The sequence below is a fragment of the Phodopus roborovskii genome, unplaced genomic scaffold (assembly GCF_943737965.1).
Source record: "Phodopus roborovskii unplaced genomic scaffold, PHOROB, whole genome shotgun sequence".
Lineage (NCBI taxonomy): Eukaryota > Metazoa > Chordata > Mammalia > Rodentia > Cricetidae > Phodopus > Phodopus roborovskii.
In genome coordinates this window covers 1,282,580-1,302,445 of record NW_026125537.1, presented here as the reverse complement: position 1 = coordinate 1,302,445, position 19,866 = coordinate 1,282,580, and the positions used below count along the sequence as shown (strand labels likewise).

Sequence of the window (19,866 nt, the reverse complement as noted above, 5' to 3'; positions counted from 1 at the left end):
GTGCCTTTTTTTTAGGGTGACAATAAGTCAACAGTTAGGGTCACCTTTCTAGTACAACCTATGTAAGAGTGCCAGGAAATACAGAGGTCAAGACCAATGACTGATGACCAATGAGGAGGCTGACAGAGGATAGGAGGCAGGAGAGGACCCTGGGTTGTAGCATTAGAGAAGGCAGCAAAGAATTTACAGATGGGACTCATGTGGCATCACCACAGGCCATGAGGCTCAGGGAACACAGAGCAGCCTAGACCAAAGCAGGTGAAAGTCGATAAGCCAACAGGGAACTCTAAGCTGGATGGAGTGAAACAGCAAAGGAGGGCCAGAGGCTGCACTTGCTGGGTGAGCAGGAGTGTAGAAAGAGCTCTGGGTGGAGGGAAGCATACAGGGAATGGCAGGCAGCCACACAAATATCACAAGCTGCCTGCCAAGATATCCTGGTGTACACAGCAATGGCCTGTGCAGGAGACAGAGGCAGCTTTGAGTGGAGAGCCTACTGGACCAGGCTGAGAGGCTTGGAGGGACATGGATGCCCTGGACTCTTGCTGTGAAGGCCAGTTTCTGCTCAAGTGCCTGTGCTGCCCAGCCCCTCTACCATGTATCCCTATAGCTGGCTGGGGAAAGGAGAATTAGAACCCAGAGGGAAGTGGGTCCCATGAAACAGTCCTGGAGAGGAAGGGTATGTATGGGCAGGAGAAAGGAAAGAGAACATACAGGGAAATGGTTTGCTTGCTGTCCAGATGCAATGTTCCTTTCCTCTGGTGACTTCAGAGCTTTCCACTGTGGTCATTTAAGAGCAGGGAGTGGCTTGGGGCAAAACTGCAAAGGCTTTGGCTGCTCCTGTTGGGCTCTGGGTAGCATTTTTCCAAACCACCCAATGGAGGACACATTTTGGTGGGGTAAACACTTGTGCATGTGCTCTTTGCTCCCTGAAAGGTTTGGCCCTGGTCTTAGTATAGGAGTCCTCCTATGCATTGTCCTGGCTCCACAGAAGGCCCTGACTCATTTCCCACCAGTCCCCAAATAGGAATGGCAAACCTTCTCAGACACATCACTTTGTCTTTGTTCTGCTGAGTATTCAGAGGGCATCTTGGCTTAGAAGTCACAGGCTAAAGCCACGACTCTCGGCCCTGAAGGATATTCTCCTTCCCAGAGGTTTGTGCTTTTCTGTGGGGGTTGTGTGTACGTGTACGTGTGTGTGTGTGTGTGTGTGTGTGTGTGTGGGTGGGTGGCTGGGGGATGTCCTTCCTCACTGCTGCAAACTGTCACCATTCCTCCAAGGCTTGTCCACTTCCCTGACCTGGGGGAGGGAGCACATACTTCTGTCAGGTTCCAGTCACTTGAAGGAGGCTCTGGGCCAGAAGGCAGGGTTATGGTTTAAAAACATGGAAGAATTTTGGGGCACCGGAAGGTCAGTCATCTGGACTCAGCACACAGGGAGGGACCTATGGTCGCCATTGGCATGTTTCTTGCTGGGCCTGGATCCCTCAGCTGGGGTTCATCTTCCAGGGGCTGTCTTCAGGCTTGCTCTGGGCACAGGCCCTGGAGCAACAGGCAAACAGGACTGCAGACCCACATGGCCTTCCCTGCCTAGTGTGCTCTGCTCAGCCCCCAGCCTGAGGTCCTGGTGTGGGAGGCCTGAACATGGGCTCCTGGGAGGAAGTGTGTGGGACAGATGGGGTAGGAGGCAGAGTGGATCGGGATGGCCCTAATGGAAGGTGGCCTTCAGTTGTTCTCAAAGAGAGACAGGAGGTCATCGTTGCTATTGCTTGGAAGGTCGGGGGGGTCCAGGTAGGAGAGGAGCTCATCAGGGTTTGTGAGTTCCGGCAGTAGCTAGAAAAGAAAAAGCCCAGTTGAGGTGGCTGAGGGTGGTCCAGGAGGAGTGAGGGGTTTCTCTGGCCTGCTTACTTCCTTTCACTTGCCTCCTGGGGTTCTACCTCAAAGATTGAAAAGTAAGGGTGTTGAGTATGGGCCTGCTGGTTAGCCCCAAGACCAATCCAGACCACTCCATCTCACCTGAGGTAAGCATGCCCACACTCAACAAATGCCAAGGGCAGTGAGACCCTTAGAGCTACCAGGGGAGACCCCACTGGGCTGATCCCTCCTCTCAGGCACTGATGTCAGCCCCATTGCATATCAAGGGCCGGGCTTCTTTTTGACTGTTCCTCTGTCCTCTAGACCCTGCCCCGAGCAGCTTGCTGCTATAAGCGATCTGGCTTTATCCATAAGCACAAAGGTAGGCTATGGGAAGACCAGCTGGTCCTCATAGTGCTTGCTGCCTTAGACTTCTTCCAGAATCTTAGCAAGTAGCTGTGGCTGGCTGGTCACACTGTCTTGTTCCTGTGGTCCTCTATCCCCACTCCTCATGTAACACTCTTGGAGTATGTATGCCACACAGGAGCAGAGGAGCCCCTGAATCTAGAAGCATCCCACTGGTATGGCTAAGGAAGAAGAGTTGGGTGAGAAACAAGATATCTGTAAACCAAAGATAATGACACAGTTCTTGCCAAGAGCTCTCTGATGCCACTGGGGTGGATGTTGACAGCAGGGCCAGGGGTTCAGTACCTAGGGATCGGGGCTGGCTACAGCTCCTAGCTCCTGGGGGAGTAGGAGGAGCAAGTGTCCAGTCACAATCTTTCTGTGACCAGCTCTTCCTAGACCACGGAGGCCCCAGAATGGGAGATCCTTGAGTCTCAGCTGCCACTTTGATCTCATCTCCCCCAATCGTGTCCTCCCCCCCACCATCTTCTGTCATCCCCCATGGAGTTTCTCGGCATGAGCAATGGAGAGAGCGGAAGCAGGGAATGGAAACACATGGACAGGGAAACCGCAGGCAGACAAGACCAGCAAGACGATGGTGGAACACTATTCTTAGCCCTTCCCCTGCTCAGGCCAGAAGGTACATACAGAAATAGCAAGCTCGACATGGGGGGTGTGAGGGAGGGCAGGGGAAGAAGGGCAAGGACCCTCTTGTACTATCTCTGAGGCCCTGAATGGAGGGATCCTACAAGGGCCTAGGGAGAAGATGGGTAGGACTGGGGATCAGGACTATTGGGTCAAGGGGCTCACGGGTGGGGGTAGGCCTCACATGACATATCTCCATATGGGGCTTCCTAGTGCTACAGTCAGGGGAGACTGGCTGGGGCCCATACACCACCCACCCACCTTTCCACCCAGAGCCTTGAGCCCTTAAGTACCCCCCTTCTCTTGGGAAGGTCCTGGTGCCATGCCTGGCCCCAGACCAAGGTGTGTGGTGACCCCAACTTACATCCAGTGAAGGTTCCGGCATGTCGGATGCTCCCTGTGCTCCGGCCTGACCTTCTAAGGCTGAGGAGGGGTTAAAGGTCAGGTCGCTGTGTGGATGGTTGCTGGGAGCGGCCTGAGGTGGCTGACGGGGAGGCTGGGAAGGAGGAGCCCCACTGTGATGTAATGGAGGCCCTGCCTGGCTGCTGGGGTGTGGTACGTGCAAACCTTGTTGTATGGAGGGATGGGGTTGGTCAGAACTGCCAGCGTGGGGCATCTGTGGAGGAGGAGAGAGCAGGAGAAAAGAGAGGTGAGGTGACAAGGCACAACGACGGGATGCCTGGAGAAAATGAAAACCAAACAAACCAGGAAGTAACGGACCTTGAACAAGGGAACCCCTCACAAAGAACAATGATCTGGGGTTGGGGGAAAGAGGGCAGAGTAGAAAAAAATCAAAAAAATTTATCCGCTCCAGAAACTGATAACCAGGAAGGCTATGAAGGGACAAGTAGGAAGGGGCCTCACTTTTCACAGAGCCTGGGAAGGGCCTTGAGCCAGGCATAGATCAGAGAGTTCCCCCACCCCACACTGTCACAACAAAAAACAGTGAGGGCAGAATGGACAAGCAAATGGACGTATTTCTGGGAAGCAGGTAGCTGCTGGTAGCGTGGTGCAGGCCCCCAAGGACCAGGGCAGTGCAGAGCATGTGTGGACACAGCATGGGCAGATGTGCAACTCAGGATTGGGAGTGTGACCCCTCAAGTGGGCCCCTGGCTGGTGGTAAGGCGGAAGACAGGTGCTTTGCCTGCCTCCCTCCAAGATGGAATTCATCTGATGTTGAAATGGCAGATCAGGAAGAGAACCCGGCTTGCCATTAGCATTTTAGGGTGCCACCTTGATTAGCAATGGGCTTCATGCTGCAGGTGCTGAGGAACAGGGTGGGATGACTAGGTTAACTAGGGAATTCAACCCTTCTAATTTACAATGCATTGGAAAACAGTTGAACATGGGTAGATAGGGATAGGAGTTTTTATGTAAACATGCTTGGTAAATGCTGCTTGTTGTTCCAAGCAGATCCTTCACAGCAGAAGGCCTGAAGCTGCTCTGTACACTTCCAGCAAAGGCCTCTGCCTGCTCTATGCATTCGAGCAGGGCCACCAGCCCCACTTACAAACTGCGGAGGACACAGCAGCCTGGTGACCAAATGCAAATGCTTCCTTGTTCTCGGATGACTCATCCCCATCCCATCCTCATTTCCAGGTTCTTCTTTGCTGGGTTGACAAGTGGCAATCATGACACCCTTGGTCTCCCAGACCCCAGTGCCTTTTCCCATGTCTGCTAAAAGCCCCTCCCCAAGTCTAGTCGCTCCCAAAAGTCCTGGTGTACTCTTTCTGGTGTGGGGTACTGGGCGCCTCTCCCATGTGACATCAGTATCACACTGGTTTTCCAGCCCAGGTGACCCACATGTGGGATGATATGAAGGGGCTATAAGCAAAGGCCACATAGTTGGAAGACGCCATCTGGGTCCCCACTTAGCTCACAGCAGCGGATGGTCTGTGGCACTCATCCTGAGGAAGCAGGGAGGTACTCCACACCTCATGAACAGCTCAGCTCAGGACTGGAATATCTTATCCTATGAAATCTCATATCCCTGCTGCTGTACCTGCCAATCTTTTGCCTGATTTGGGAGATTCCTGGACAAATCAGTGCTTGCCTAGAGCCATCTTAGCCTACCCTGGACTGCATGAGAACCCTCTGGCCACCTGCTCAGCCAGGGTCAGGCTGCTTCTAGCCAGCAGATGCACTAAGGGTTGACCTGGGTTTGTCTCCTCCCCATGTGGTATAAAAGCAGTGCTAGGTCTGGTTGCTTTCAGATGAGAAGACAGAGCTGAGAAAGGACTAGGCAAACCTTTGGGGAATCCTGGAGGAGCTCTGAGGCTGATTCAGGTAGAGTCCTCTATATAGAGGACATATGGTCCTCCCCACCATCGTCTAGGATTAGTAGCTGTGAGGGCTCTGAACTTCTGATGCTCTTTCCTCTATCTTGAGTTTTGAGATTGCAAGTCTGTAGCATGTCCTGACGATACAGTATGGGAAAAGCTACCAATGGAGCTATATCACTGGCCACAATACTCATTCTCAGGGAGAATCAGGGATGTGAGCATCACACCTTTCTTCCAGGCCATGTGAGAGAAGATGAGAAGACTCCTGTCAGTCTTCCAACATAGGTCCTCCAACCTCACTACCAGGGACTGTGGAAAAGTCTGCACCCTTTCTGGCTAGCATTCCTGTCTGTGGTCCTTATCTCCAATGTGAAAGATCAACATGAATAAGGCCTTACAGAAGCCACTTTAGCCCTTGGATCTCAGTCTCCCAAACCCCCACTGCTCTTGCTCCATCGCAGCTCCTTAAGAAGGTGTGCTTTGTGAGCAAAAGGGTCAATGTGCATCCAGACCCAGGAGCATTTGCTTAGCTCTGGGTATGTTTCTCTAAGGAGGTATCCCCAGGCACATGGGAAGTGCCAGTAAGAGACAAGACAAGGAGGGCAAGTCCTCAGGGAGGTCAGATGTCCTGGGACCTCCTTGTGGCAGGTAGTAGTGAGACCCCAAATGAAAGATTCAGATCTCCGGAGACTAAACGCCTATTTCAGGGGGCTGGAATCAGGAGTCAGTGGAAGAGTGTAAGAGGGGATTGGGGGTGGTACATGTCAAGAGGACCCAAAGTCCTCAATAAAACAGCCAAGTTAACAGATACGGAACCAGCCTCTCCCTGTCTTCAGTGCCCTCAGATCACAAAGGTCCCAAGGGGAAGCCCCCCTGCCTCAGTCAGCCCCAAATGAAGCTGGGAGTAGAACATGGGCAAACGGGAAGGTTCAAGGTACTCACAGTTTCCTGCATGGGGTGACTGAGGGGTTTCTCAAGGGCGGCCATGTTGTTGGGCATGTCTGGTGGGTGGGAGAGCTGCGGGGGACCATGCATGAAGTCATTCATGGATGTCCCTCCGGGATTCCCATGGGGGAAGTCAAAATTGCCGTGGCTCTGGTAGTTGTTTCCTGGGATGGGAATAATATGGGGTGAAGGGAGGTCATCCAGAAGGAAGGTGGTCATCCTCATAGCTGACAACAGTATAAAAGCTAAGTTCTTGCCATCCCTTGAAACAGGCATGGCTCCTGAAGCATTTGCTTTAGGCTATATGATGTAGTCGTACCTTCATCTCATGGGCTGGGGAGCCCCAGGTATGTATAAAAGCCCCCACCCCAGGTTGAGTATACTGCTCTGCTGTTACCAAAGGGCAGAAAGGGGTCAAGCCAGAGACACCAGAAGAGGATCAGTCTGAGCTCATAACAGGAGTTGCTGGGCTATTGTCTACTGGGGCCATATTTCCAACCCCAGACCCAGGGGCTGTTCTGCCTTATCCAAGAACACTAGACTCTAGATGATAATCCAGCCTCTCCAAACACTGTATCCCACACTCCATGGTGACACAAGGTGTCAGAATGTTGGGATGCTGCGGTCCCTGGCATTGGCTATGAGGTGCAAGCTAGTAAACTAATGACTCTGGTCCACTAGTCACTTTGGCACCTTGGAGAGATACCTAAGATCACAGATCTGAGTGACAGGGCTACCATCCTCAGGCACAGGGTGGGATATTTTCTAGGAACCGAGTGGAAGGCAGAAGGGGTGTTGTCTGAAGTCTAGAATTGTTAAGAGTTAAGACCGGGTGACAGTAGCCTGGTAAGCAAAGGGTGGGGGAGGCAGAAGGGTAAGACTAATAACCCGACAGAGAGGCTGTGAAATCTTTGGGCCTGGACCATTATTCCCCAAGTCTAGTGACCTGAGAACTATTTTTGGAGGGTGTGTCCACTCTGCTTCTCTCTCTCTCTCTATTTATAAGATTTATTTTTTATGTGTATGAGTGGAATGTTTTGCCTGCATGCATATATATGCACCACATGTGTGCCTGGTACAGGTATAGTTCAGAAGAGAGCATTAGATCCTTTTAAACTGGAGTTATGGTTGGTTGTGAGTCATTATGTGGGTTCAGGGAACTGAATCCAGTCCCTCTGCAAGCGCAACAGTGCTCCTAACCAGGGAACCATCTCTCCAGCCCCACTGTGCCTTTCTTCTCCCACTCTATACTTACTACCATCAACACAGAAATCCCAAATCCCTGACAGACCCAGGTTGGGCCTCTTCTCTGTCTCCCTGTCCAGGATTGCATTGCATACCTTGGCTGCTGTAGTCGTTGGAACTGGTGCCCCCAGGAGGAGGAGGGAGGGGGTAGGGAGATGGGCCAGGGCCCAGAGCAGCGATCATCTCCATGACATTGGGCATGATCATCTGGCTGGGGCTCATGGTTTTGAACCGCTTTGAGGGGATGCCATCAGGGTCGTCCTTGATGTGGAGGTCTGACTTGATGGGCACTGGCCGCCAGCTGCATGTGGGGTCAATGGTGACCTCTTCAAACTCGGAGCTGGTGGGTAGAGCAATAGGGGCAGAAGTGAGGCTTATAGTCCTAGCTTTGGGGACAAGACCCCTGTGTCTACACTCCTATGTCAGAGCTGTGCACGGGCAGAGGCCTGGTAAAAGTGTTCACATCTTATTTGGTGAATTGAAGATATTGAGGCTTAGAAAAACAGAGCCTGGGGTTGCTGGTCCCAAGATCCACTCCCCTCCAAAAAGAGGAATTCCCACACGGGCTAAGTTCTGTTCCTTCTAGAACACATCGGCCCCCAAGTCCAGGAGTTCCCAAGGGTAGGGTGCAGATTGGTGGCTGGCCAGGAAGTACCCAGGACTGTCTGCATTCCCCTAACACCCCTCTCCTGAAAGCCAGGCTGAATCACTCTAGTGGGGGCTTCACTTACTGTTGGATGGCATTCAGGATGCCCCACATATACTGATCCACCTCCAGACCCTCGAGCAGGGCTGTTTTACTGGAAAGGAAGAACAAGGCTTTGTTTTTGCTCCAGTAGGCAGGGCACAGCCCACCCATCTCCACCATCTTGCCACCCCTGGTCCAAGTGCTACAGCAGCAAGATCCATGCCCCACACCTGTAGGGGCCTGTTTCGCCTGAAGGGTAAGTAGAGAGGCTTAGAGCCCCAAAAAGAGGCAAGGTGGGTATCGCTTACTTGCACACAGGACACCTCCAGGTCCCTCGCTCACAATTCAGTTGGAGGTATGACTCCAGGTCAAAACACTGTCGAAGTAGGAGACAGAGAGAAGGTAAGATCAGGACTATCAGAAGACACCTTGCCTCTGCTCTGGACCCACTGGAAGATACTGTCTACCTCTTTTGAGCAGCAGCCCTCGCATGTCACTTGCCTGTCCTTGAAGCCCCTCTGGACCCTACACCACATCCAATTCTTACTAACTTTGTCTCTCACTGAGGCCAGGAAACAGTGTGGCCTCTGGTAGTCCTTTTATTGCAGCCTGGGACCCAGGGTGAATCTGATCGAGTTCATCAGTCTGGATCAGACAAAGCAATCACATCACCTGTCAACACTACATACTCAGGGGGCAGTCCTGTCTGCACTCAGCTTTCAGGATGAACTATGCTTTACAGTGGGGTAGAAGATGGTATACCTGTGATTCTTGCAGCCCTGGGTTGTCTCCTTCCTGAAAACCTGCTCAGGGCAGGTCCCTAACTAGCCTGTGATGTCTAGCCAGGCCTTTCATAACTGATTGGCTAACTGTATTTTTGCACTACCACCAGGACCCCAGAGATTGACTGGAAGGAAAAAAGATGACAAAGAGAGCAAGTGATATTGGCTGCCAATGGCCATGATGTCCCTGTTGGCCCTCTAGCCTGCCCCTTGTCATTTGCCAACCTGTCTCAGAGGACTTCCTGGGACTGCTCACCTGAACATGCTTGCAATCGTGGCCTCGAGCAGGCAGCTGTATGCGCCGGAATGTGATGGGGCATTTCAGAGACACCTTGATGGCTGTCTGCTCCACACCATCCTCCCCGTTGAGAGTTGTGTTGCCCGAGGAGGCGGCCACACTGCTGAAATTCCGCTTGACTGTGGGGTAGGAGGCAGAGAGTGAGGGCTTAAGCAATCTTATAAACCTATCCTGGATTCCCCACCCTTGCACTTCACATGTGAAGCATGCAGTATGCACTCAAGAGAGAAAGCATGGAGGAGAATCCCGTTTCTGAAGAACAGACCCCACCCTCACTAGGACAGGGACTTTCTGCACAGCTTGCAGAAACCCAGCCTGGTGCTCTTCTGATTTAACGGGGTCAGCAAAAAGTCACCTCGACACTTTTGCACTGAGCTCTGCAAATGTGGGAACAGAAACCAGACTGTACGGTGGTGTTCAAGGGCTCGAGGGGGAAACACGAAGGAACAACTACAGGCAGGAGGGGCAGTACATCCCACAGGAGGTGCTCCAAGGCTCGGCATCCTGGGCATTACTACCTCTTGGGCCCAGTCCCTCCCGACCTGTCCTCACCCACCCCACTCACTTTTTGTGATGCAGTGCTCAGCAGGCAGGAGGCGCTTCTTGAGGAGGCCCTGCAGCACGGAGCGCACAGAGGGCCGGTGTACCAGCTGTAGCACGAACAGGTGGGACTGTAGAGAGAGCAGGAGGCTCAGTGTGGCCCAGAGTTCCCCATATTTGCCTTATCTGCAGCATATGTGACCCAGGCTGCCTCATGCCCAAGGGTCTGCAGGACTTCAATGATGTCTCTCAGCATGAGGCTGGGGATGGAGAGGCTGGGCCTTTGGAATGACTTGTCTATGATCCAGGCTAACATGATGGATTTCCCACTGAACAGCCTCCTGGCTGAGGTTATAACATGCATGGCATCTATCAGGCCTGGAGTCCAGTATACCCCTGCTCTCTTGTCCTAACTTCCCACCGTTCTTGTCAGGTGGGTCCATCCCTGTTATCTCCCCCCTAGGAAGCCTTCCAGGACTGTGTGTCCCAACTCTAAATGCTAAAGCTGTGCAGCCTCACGAATCATCCCTATCTTATAGGTCCAATTTCTATGTCCTCATCCCCTCTGCACAGACAGACAGGACTGTTTCCTTTTGGATCTTTCAGAGATTCCAACACAATAATGTGAGCAATTTACTTTTCTGTGAGAATCCCAGGAAAGTCCTGTGTCTCAGCTTCTGATTTCTTGGGATAGGAGGAGAGTTTTGAGATGGTCTCAAATCACGAGGCACTGGAGGGATATGCATATGTGCCTGTGTATGTACATGTGTCCTCATGTGGGAGTAGACCACAGTCCCCCAAAGACAGCAGGAATTGATTTAACTCCACATTTAGCAGAGGTGGGTATGGGGGGGAAAGGTGGTAGGAACATGAAAATTTCACTCAGATGAGACGAGTAGATCACAGCTTTGGCCTGGCCATTGGGATAGGGGTGCTCAAGCCTGGGGTGACATCAAGGAATAAAGGGAGGTGTGTGGGATCCCAGTGGAGGCAAAGGGCAAAGGGGAAATGACGAAGTATAACAGAAATGGCCAGTGCATAGCAGCATGGATCATTCTGGGGATGGAGAACAATGTCCCAGCATGGAGACCGATGTGTGTTCCCAGTCACATCTGCCCACACTACTCACACAGCAGCAGGCAGTGACAGTGATCTGGATGGTGTTACGGCCCGGCTGGCATACATGCTTGAGATGCAGGGGCTTGTGGGAGGTCTTGTTGTCCCCTCGCTCGATCGTGAGAGGTGTGGCATTGACGCTGACCTGCACTGAGGCTGGCCAGTTGGTGTTCATCTGCCGATCCTCGTGGTGGTAGCACTTGAACTGCAGCTCCAGGTCTGACCTGGGGAGAGGGCAGGATGGGCACCATCTTGAGTTCCCAGGGACCCTACCCCTTGGCCCTACCTTTGCCCTTCCCCTTTCCTAATGCTGCTACCCTTTTTCAGGTACTCATGCTGTGATGACCCCAACCATAAAATTATTTCATTGCTACTTCATAACTGTAATTCTGCTACTGTTATGAATTATAATGTAAACATCTGATATGCAGGATATCTGATATATGGCTCCCAAAGGGGTCAAGACCCATAGGTTGAGAAACACTGCCCTAGAGACTTCACCTTTCTACTAATCCAAATCCATCCTAACATCCCAAGCCCTTACATTTCCATATCATACATACTACAGCCACACCCATAGCCCTCACTACCCTGTCTGCCTAAGAGTGACACTTCTCTCCTATGATAGAGTTAGAATGACAAAAGGACAGATGTTTGACAAGACCAGCAGTAAGGCCAACTGTGGCCATCTGCAGGTGGTGGCAGGAGCAGCATCTCTGGCCTGTGTTTGTCTGTGTGCTCCAAAACCTCAGTACTCCTGTCTTAGTATCTCAGCTATATCCTGAATGCCTACCTGTGACAGCCCACTGGTTGCCCAAAGCTGTATGATTACAAACACGTTGGAAGCAGAGGCCCACTTCCTGCCCTGAGGAAGCTTACTAAGCAGCTGGGGTGGGATGGGGCTCTATGCCAGGCCTCAGGTGAACGTTGCTTGATAACCAAAGATCCCAGACAGGTTTTGGAATCTAGGAGCCACCAGTTCAAATCTTAGCTTTACTTCTTGCTTTGAGACCTCCCATTCTTTAAAATACTCCTGTAGCCTCAGTTTCCCCTTCAATCAAAAGGAAAAGCATTGTATCTTTTGAGATCTCAGAGGTCATGCACAGAGTCTGGTTCATGCACTTGAGCACAACCCTAAGGGTGGGCAGTACCAGACAGGGGTCATCTCTTTGCAATCTACAGAACTTGGTGAGCCTACCTAGTCCAGCTTTGCTGTTCTCAACAGCCCCTTCTCTTCACACTGGCACCTTTGGGCACATGAGCCATATGGGTTCAGGTTAATAGTTTTTCCTTTGGCTAAGTCATCACCTTGCTGAGGTACCCACTGCCTAGGCTTTAGGGCTCTGCTAGCTACCTCATCCTCTGGAAACTGCCAACACTTAGGACTTGGGTAACAGCTGTTCCTAGTTGCTGGTGTTTGGTCCCTCTCCTTGTGGGTTCCTGGTGACATTCCCAGGGCTTTGAATAGTGCACGGCCCTATCAATGATGCTGAAGAGGTGACAGTGACAGGAAGCTGCTGCCAGCACCTGTGCAAGGCAGTCACCATGCAGGTCACCTCACCTCCACATCAGCGTCTGGTGAACCGTGGGCCGCAGGTGGAACACATGGTTGCTGACGGCCAGGTTGTGCTCCAGGCGGAAGGGCTCCAGAACCACGCCGTCCCGCACAGGGAATGTGAGCCGCAGCTCATCATTGTGGTTGGCTGGGCAAAGACAAGGACCATATGAGTGGCAAGCATACATTCTTTTCATGGGTGCTGGGGCTAGAGTGGGACTCACTAACCCATGTGACATCACCTTGGGAAGTGCACTAAAAGGATACAAATGTGGGCCAAGAGTCACAGAAAGTGTGCTGTACCCACGCACATGACTGAGTCTGTGGCTTCCTCTAGCTTAGCTGGCTCACCCCACCATGCAGCACCATTTCTCTCACTGGCCTCTCTGTTCCTGAAGACCCAGGCTCTTCCTGCTGGACAGGGGAGAGGATGGCTATGGACAGTCTAGCCCCGACACCAAACATTCCAGGAAGAGGGGAATGCTGCTGTCAGTCGCCCTGACCTTTCTGCCTAACTCCCACCCTAGCTAGCCCAGCTTCTGAGCACTTTGATCCTGCTTGCTGGGGGCTTCTAGACAGAACCAACTGAGGAGGAATGGAGAATATGGGGTCCTCACCTGGGGGTGGTGGCAGAGCACTCATATTTGGCTTGATGTCAGGTGGAAAGGGTGGCTTGACATCTTGGCTGGGGGACAGGTAGGGAGGTATGCTGCTCCCGGGAGTCATGGGGGGTGTGGGGTTCCCTGGAACAGGTGAGTGGGGGTAATTTGCCACAGGAACCGGCCTGGGAGGCTGGAAAAAGACATCAGAAACAGGTTATGGACTCACAGAAAGGTAATGAATGGGTCAAGGTTGTGGACATATACTCAACTATATGCACCAAAATCCTACCCTAGGGCTACTACCCCTAACCCCAAGGGAGGCGAGTTACCAGGACACCCTCACTTGCAGTGTCCTGCTCCTTTTGGAGGACAGCAAGAACTGGGAAGGACCCCATCCCTTAGCAAAGCCCACTCTGTTGGCCTCCTCAGGTCCCCATAGCCAGGGTTCAAGGGAGACACAAAGGCTCAATGTGCTAGTGACTTGTCTAACCTACATCAGGCCTCCCTCCCTACACTGTGATGCTAGTCCGTAGTCCCTGGCCCTGCTGGGGGCGAGTTTCCGTCCCCAGGTCCTTTCTCTGTCTGGTTTTCTGTAGGGCCCATGCTTGTCCTTGGTCACCCGATAGAGCAGTGGACTCTAGGCCCTGAGCATATCTATGTCTCAGTATATGATGAGGAAGTGCATCCTCCACCCATGGACCCCTACAAACATGCAGAGATGCTGAGTCAGGAAGGCAAGGAGTGTGCAAGTCTGCTAACACCTGCTGAGTGAGGGTCATTTGGACTTTCTAAAATAACTCACCCTGTTGACGTTCCCTTGGCTGTAACTGCTGTAGCTGCTTCCAGAGAAGGTATTGTTCTGCCCGTTAAACTGTTCTGGCTGTTGAAATAAAACAGCAATGAGTGGAGGGCAGGACATCCCCATGGTCTGGCCCCCTTGGAGACATTGAGTATGCTGGGGAACAGGGTTCTAAGTAGGGTCTTCAGGACCAGGGTGGGAAGTAGAAGGTCTCAAGATTTGCCTCTAGATATAACTTTAGGGAAAGACTCCAAAAGAGCAACAGGTAGGGAAGGGGTTGCTGAAGTGTGAGTAAAGATGACAAACATACACAGCCAATGGCCACACAAGCTGTCCTGTAAAATATGGAGGGGTTTTCCCTTCTGAGAATGTATTTTGCAATAGCAGCAAAGGAAAGGCTAAATGCTCAAAGATCTTTATTATGGCAGCACTGTAAAAGTGAAAAAATGAGAATTGAACAGCAGCAAGCATACAAGTGTGGAGGAGGGGGTTGGGGGAGACATACAACAGTGGTAGTTATGCCTTGTCCTTCAGAACTGTGTGGCCTCTGCTCTTACTATCTCATGTACTATGAAGAAGGGAAAGGAAGACCGTCTGAACACATGAGAATAGGATCCTCCCCACAGATCCAGCTGAGTGCCCAGAGAAAACCAGGAATCCCGCCCCCATCCAATGCTGCTGTGAGTGGGGTCAGATATGTGAGTGCTTGGGGTGCCCCAAAGAAGGGACTTACCTTGTAATACTGCCCCATGTTGACGGTGGGGGGTGGGTACTGCCCGGTGCTGGGTTGGCTCGGCATCCTTTGTCCAGGGTAGTTAGGAGATGTGAGTGGCCTTGGGGGGTTGGGAGTGGGGTACTGGCCTGGCTGGGTGGGGAACTGGCTGTTTGGTCCATATTGCTGGTTTCCATAGTTGGGCTGTAAGATGGAGAAAGAAAGGACGGGTAGGTCAGCGGTGATATGCCATCAAGCAGATTACTTAAATGCCAGGACTAGGTCCAGGCTTTTGTTTTTTTTTAAACATGTTTCCCACATAAATGTATGTGTACCATGTGCATGCCTGGTACCTGTGAAGGTCAGAAGCAGGCATCAGAACCCCTGGAACTAGAGTTATGGATGATTATGAGCCATCATGTGGGTCCTGGTAACTGAACCTGGCTCTGTAAGAGCAGTAAGCGCTCTTAAGCACTGAGCCTGGATGTCACAGCAAACAGTCCTGCCTCCAACTCCTCCTCTTAGCTCTGTTGTCATCTACTGCAAAATGCCCTCTCTACCAGAAGGCATTGGAAGCCTCTGCTTGCTCTGACATCCAGGGACATGACAACATTCTGCCCATCCAAATCATAGGCTACCTCTCCATGAAACTATCCCTCTGGAAGCCTGTGCACTCACACCACCACAGATGCTCAGAGCTTCTCGGCATTCTTTTGTTTCTCCCAATGCTTGTCTCCTCTGAGGCTGTGTTCTCCATCATGTGCACCCCAATGTATCACAAAGATGGAGGCCACAGAATTTGTTTCCAAGAGGTGACAACCCTGGCAGTAAGGCTGATCTGGGTGGCACTGTCCCTATGTCCCACATTGAGCAAAACATCCACCCAGTGTTCCATTCTTAGCACTGCCAACCCACTCTCTATACCTGTGGGAGAACTACTCAATGAGGGGGCAAGACAGCCCCTCCTGGAGAGGTGATTCACAAAGGAGACAGAGCCACTTCCTGCCACCTTCTCTATCTGGAACAGTGGATGATCCACAGCTACCTGTAACTTAGGTACCCAGAACACAGCATCCTGGATTCAATGGTTCCTTTCCTGTTTATTCAAGACTATTCTGTCTCATCTTCTAGGCTCAAATCTAGTCGGTGGTAGTTATGCTCCAGTGCCTGGAAGTACACATCAGAGTGGGCAATACTCAGGAACTCTCAGTGACTCTCACTGTGGGGCATAGGAGCTGCTCTGGGCCACAGTGAGCTCTCTCTGTGGTGTGAAGTGGCTGCAGCTGGCATGCTCATTAGGCTACAGCAATACTGTAGGGGACCAGAAAACATGATTCCAGCCTAAGTCTGTACCACTTCTAGCATAGGATGGGCATGCTGCTACAACATGGAAGCCAGAGCTCCCGGACAGGGACCACCTAGTATTATAGCCTGGACCAGCTGGGAAGCAACAGTGCTTTGTGGAGAGCTCAGCTTCAATGCAGGGATCTCAATAAACAATTCTTCTGTGGTTTCATCTCAGGGTAGTAGCCTAAAGCTCATGCATGCTCAGTGCAGCCAATGGCGTATCAGGAGGTTGAGGGTGCTAAGAAAAGCAACTATGTGAGGCTGTGCTCTGGGAGTGCAGCCATTGGCTTAAGGCCCCCACCCAAGGGCAACCAAGGCTGGAAGGGGGCCCATGGGACTTTGAACTAGTTCCCCCTGAACTAGTTCCCAGTAGGTTGAGGCCCCGGGCTTGAGTTAGCCTCCTGGATGTATGGGAAGAGCCTAAACTCCTACTCTTAAGCTTCAGGCTGAGGACACCTATACCAGTTATCACATCATCCAGTCTCTGTGAGAGTGTCTGCTGAAGGGACCTGTGGGGACACAGAGAACTTATGCTCTTTGGGATAGAAATGCATACAGTCTTGACCAGCCAGGAGGATATGAGCTGAGAAGGGATGGAGAGCTGGAGTGCCATGCTCAGGAAGGGGTATCTGCTGGGCCAGGATCCTGGTGTCACTCAGTGACATTCAGTTGTTTTCTGAGTGTCACTGAGGCCTGGTGACATCCCTTTCCCCCTGGCCTGACAGGGAGCTTGGGACAGTCTGCTGGGATGGTTTCCGTCGGCACCTCTGCTGGGTGACCTTAGGGTAGGCACTACTCCCAGTAGTGCAACTGTGATGGAAGTAAGCCCTAGGCATGTCCTGACTGCCATCTGATGGCCTCCCTGACACAGACAGCCTGTACTGGAGGGTTTGGTGGCTACTCTTGTGCTCTAGGTGGCTCCCTGCATGGAGGTCCTCATCCAAAGTCCAGTTAGTACCTGAGCCTGGACAGGAGTGAGCAGTCACGGTTTCTGCTTCAACACTTGCCTGCTCTATGCACGGTATTTTACAATGTCACTGCCTCCTGTCCTCCAGGCAGCCACAGGGTATAGTCAATATCACTGATAAAAAACAAACAAAGACCTGCGACTTGGGTGGTGTGACTTGCTGGGGGTCTTCCACAGCAGTAATGACATTGGTTAGGAGCTGAGGTTCCCATGCTCAACCTTTAGTTCAAGTTCTCTGGTGGCCAAACTGCACCCTTTTCAGGGCTCTGCCCATGGTCCCTGTGTCAGTGTCCCTTCCTATCCCAACCCTCATCTGTTGTCACACTTACCTCTCCTGGGTATGGCCTCTTTATGCTCTGAATAGGAAGGGATTGGGGCCGGGGGCCTGGGTAGGTCTGCTGGGGCATCCTTTGCCCGTGTGTGCCAAAGGGGCTGATGCCAGGTGGTCGGGGCTGGTTCATGCCCATGGGAGGGCCGCTCATCCCCGAGGGTGTCATGCCAGCTGCCATGCTGGCAGGGTTCATGCTGCCCCCCATGGAGGCAGGCCCCCGAGGCCCGGGTTGGTTCATGAACTGGCTGTTATACGCCTGGGTAGGACCCATCTGGAAAGAGGAACACACCTTCAACAGGAGAAGAAAAAAAAAAAAAAAGAATAAAATGCCACATGCATTGAAAGTGCAGGGAGGGAAGGTTAGGGGTTTAGGGTGAAGGGACACTTTCCCAAGTGGCTGCAGCTAGGAACTGGAGGTCTCAAAGGACCCAGTCCTCCAGGGCTCACTGCTGCCCTCTGCAGGTCTCTTGGGAAAATGCAGCTGGGGGTTTGGAGAGGGCAAGGAGCAGTCACTCCAATGCACAGGCAGCATTCCCAGGGAGGCAGGCAGGGGACAGGGAAGACGGCAGGGATGGGAGGGCCACAGGGAGGGCACAGGAAGAGGAGGCGGATGAGGATGGAGGCTAAAGCCCTTTCCTGAAAGCCCTGGTCTTGCCCTTGGTCAGTGGCCAATGGAGACAGACACACCCTCCATACACTGAGTGTGACTAACTTCCTCCTGCCCACCCAGTACTCTTTTTCCATACTTCTGCCCTTCATGGTTGTGGGCTCCCCTTTTTACACCCCACCCATTCTTCTGAAGGTCAGAGGCTATATGAGGAGGCCTGGGCGAAATCCACAAAGTAGGTTAATAGGACAGTAGTGGCCTCAGAGGTGACTGGGGACAGGCTAGTAACAAAGTGATTTTAGACAAAGAACCCATTGTTGGGTAACCAGGAACTCAGAGACCAATAGGGTACCTCTTTCCCCATATGCACACGAGCTATCATCCCACGCAGAACATAGCACACCAAAAACCCCTGCCACACCCAACCATGTTACCATACCCACGCCCTAACACACACCCTTTTAGGAGCTTCCAAGGAGATGCATGTCTCCTACACTCAAGATTTCCCCAGTTTAGCTGAGGCCAGACCAGGAGGCAGGAACCCTTACCGGTCCATACTGGTTTATATCCTTGTTCTGTGTCTCTTGCAAGGCTGCCACTGTGGCTGTGGCTGTGGCGGTGGCTGTGGCAGCTGCTGCTGCTACTGCAGCTGCTGCAGCAGCAGCAGCTGGTTGGGTGAAGTCAGCAGGAGGCCGGGTGTGTGGAGGGATGCCCATGCCTGCAGGGGCACTAGGACCCCCAGGGTAACTGTGGAGGAGAAGCAAGGAGGATTCAGAGGGTACTCAAATCTAAAGCTGAGCTCGGGGCTGGGAGGACGACTATAGGGTTATATCCATGTACCCAGCTTGTGCATGTGAAGCCCTGTAGGGGCTTCTTGCTGCTAGCGATAACTAGGTCACTGAAGTAAGGTTTATTTCCTTCCTTCCTTCCTTCCTTCCTTCCTTCCTTCCTTCCTTCCTTCTTTCTCTCTCTCTCTTTTGGTTTTCAAGACAGGGTTTCTCTGTGGCTTTGGAGCCTGTCTTGGAACTAGCTCTTTAGACCAGGCTGGCTTCAAATTCACAGAGATCCACCTGCATCTGCCTCTGGAATGCTGCCACCACCACCCAGCCTCTCTGCTTTTCTTGGGCCACCCACAACTGAGCATTGTATGGTGCTGTGTGGCAGAGCTGTGGAAGTGGGTTCAGGAGTGTGACACCCCTGCTTTGAACCATAAGACCAGAAACCCAGTAACTCTGTCCCTAGAGCTAGGTGGACTGAGGTAAAGGTGGCTTAGATAGGGAAACGTGGCTTGCCTGCTTCCGTCCCTTCCTTGATTCAGCCTGAAGTTAGAGACTCTAGTCTCCAAACTATCTTTCTTCTACAGGTAGGAGGGGCAAAAAGATTAAGCAACTTTGGACAAGGGGAGCCCACTGTCAATACTATTCGGTTCTGCCAATTCACCCCACTAACTTACAATTCATAAAGATACAAGGCCAAGAAGGAAGTGAGAATGTAGCCTTTCTGCCCCCGTGGGGCTGATGCCAGCCTGGTAAAATAAGATACATGGCAACACTGTCCTCATATCATGGACCAGGCAACATGGAGCTGGAATTCAAGTCAGAGTCCTTTCTGGATGTACGTAGGAAGGCAGGGCTAACTAACACACCACTGCAGAAGGACACCACCCAGACTGGTTACTCACCTGGCTCCGAAGCCCCCGCTACCGGGGTAGCCAGGCCGGCCATACATGTTGGGCTGGATATAGGGCTGTGCAGGGCCAGCTTTTGTGGAGAACTGTTGCTGCTGCCCTGCAAACTGCGGGGAGTTGAGGCCAGGGTTGCTGGTGCTCATGCCTGATGCCATGGGGTTGCCACCAGGATTCATAGGGTTGTTGGCATTGGCCATGGGGTTCCCGAGGACCTGCAAGCAGAGAGTGAGTGGTTTTTTACCAAGGCCAGTACAGCAGGTGTTTGGAGGAACAGTAATGAGAAGAGGAAGGATATAAAGTGAAACACCACAGGGAGGGCACAACAGAGGGGAACATGGTGGCTTGAGTAGACCCCAGAATCAAAAGGAGTGGGCCGAGAACTTCAGCCAGGATGGAGTGAGGCAAAGGCTCACAAAGCCAGTTCAAGTGGTCCCCAAGCTCCAGAGAGGGACATGAGTCAGG

The 19,866-nt window shown here is 52.2% G+C and overlaps 2 protein-coding genes across 6 annotated transcripts in view; both read right to left on the bottom strand.

Moving 5' to 3' along the window:
- Positions 1-1,201: 1,201 nt before the first annotated feature.
- The window catches only part of Zmiz1 (zinc finger MIZ-type containing 1), a 190,534-nt gene continuing 171,869 nt past the window's right edge, over positions 1,202-19,866 (bottom strand). For 3 of the 5 annotated variants that reach the window (XM_051176686.1, XM_051176690.1, XM_051176688.1), the window contains 16 exons: positions 19,399-19,616; positions 18,266-18,464; positions 17,109-17,399; positions 14,487-14,669; positions 13,757-13,834; positions 12,970-13,144; positions 12,359-12,500; positions 10,811-11,021; positions 9,707-9,812; positions 9,100-9,260; positions 8,370-8,437; positions 8,105-8,173; positions 7,469-7,713; positions 6,126-6,292; positions 3,266-3,517; positions 1,203-1,830 (listed from right to left, as the gene is read on the bottom strand). In XM_051176686.1, the coding sequence (XP_051032643.1) occupies positions 1,723-1,830; positions 3,266-3,517; positions 6,126-6,292; positions 7,469-7,713; positions 8,105-8,173; positions 8,370-8,437; positions 9,100-9,260; positions 9,707-9,812; positions 10,811-11,021; positions 12,359-12,500; positions 12,970-13,144; positions 13,757-13,834; positions 14,487-14,669; positions 17,109-17,399; positions 18,266-18,464; positions 19,399-19,616 (2,673 nt within the window). In that variant the 3' untranslated portion in view covers positions 1,203-1,722. Of the gene's footprint in view, positions 1,831-3,265; positions 3,518-6,125; positions 6,293-7,468; positions 7,714-8,104; positions 8,174-8,369; positions 8,438-9,099; positions 9,261-9,706; positions 9,813-10,810; positions 11,022-12,358; positions 12,501-12,969; positions 13,145-13,756; positions 13,835-14,486; positions 14,670-17,108; positions 17,400-18,265; positions 18,465-19,398; positions 19,617-19,866 lie in introns of all 5 variants that reach the window. The other 2 variants (XM_051176687.1, XM_051176689.1) reach the window with 2 other exon arrangements.
- Rps24 (ribosomal protein S24) overlaps positions 9,696-19,866 on the bottom strand; it is a 1,129,312-nt gene continuing 1,119,141 nt past the window's right edge. Inside the window, exon 4 of the mRNA XM_051176701.1 lies at positions 9,696-9,705. Within this exon, the coding sequence (XP_051032658.1) occupies positions 9,703-9,705 (3 nt within the window). The 3' untranslated portion in view covers positions 9,696-9,702. The remainder of the gene's footprint in view (positions 9,706-19,866) is intronic.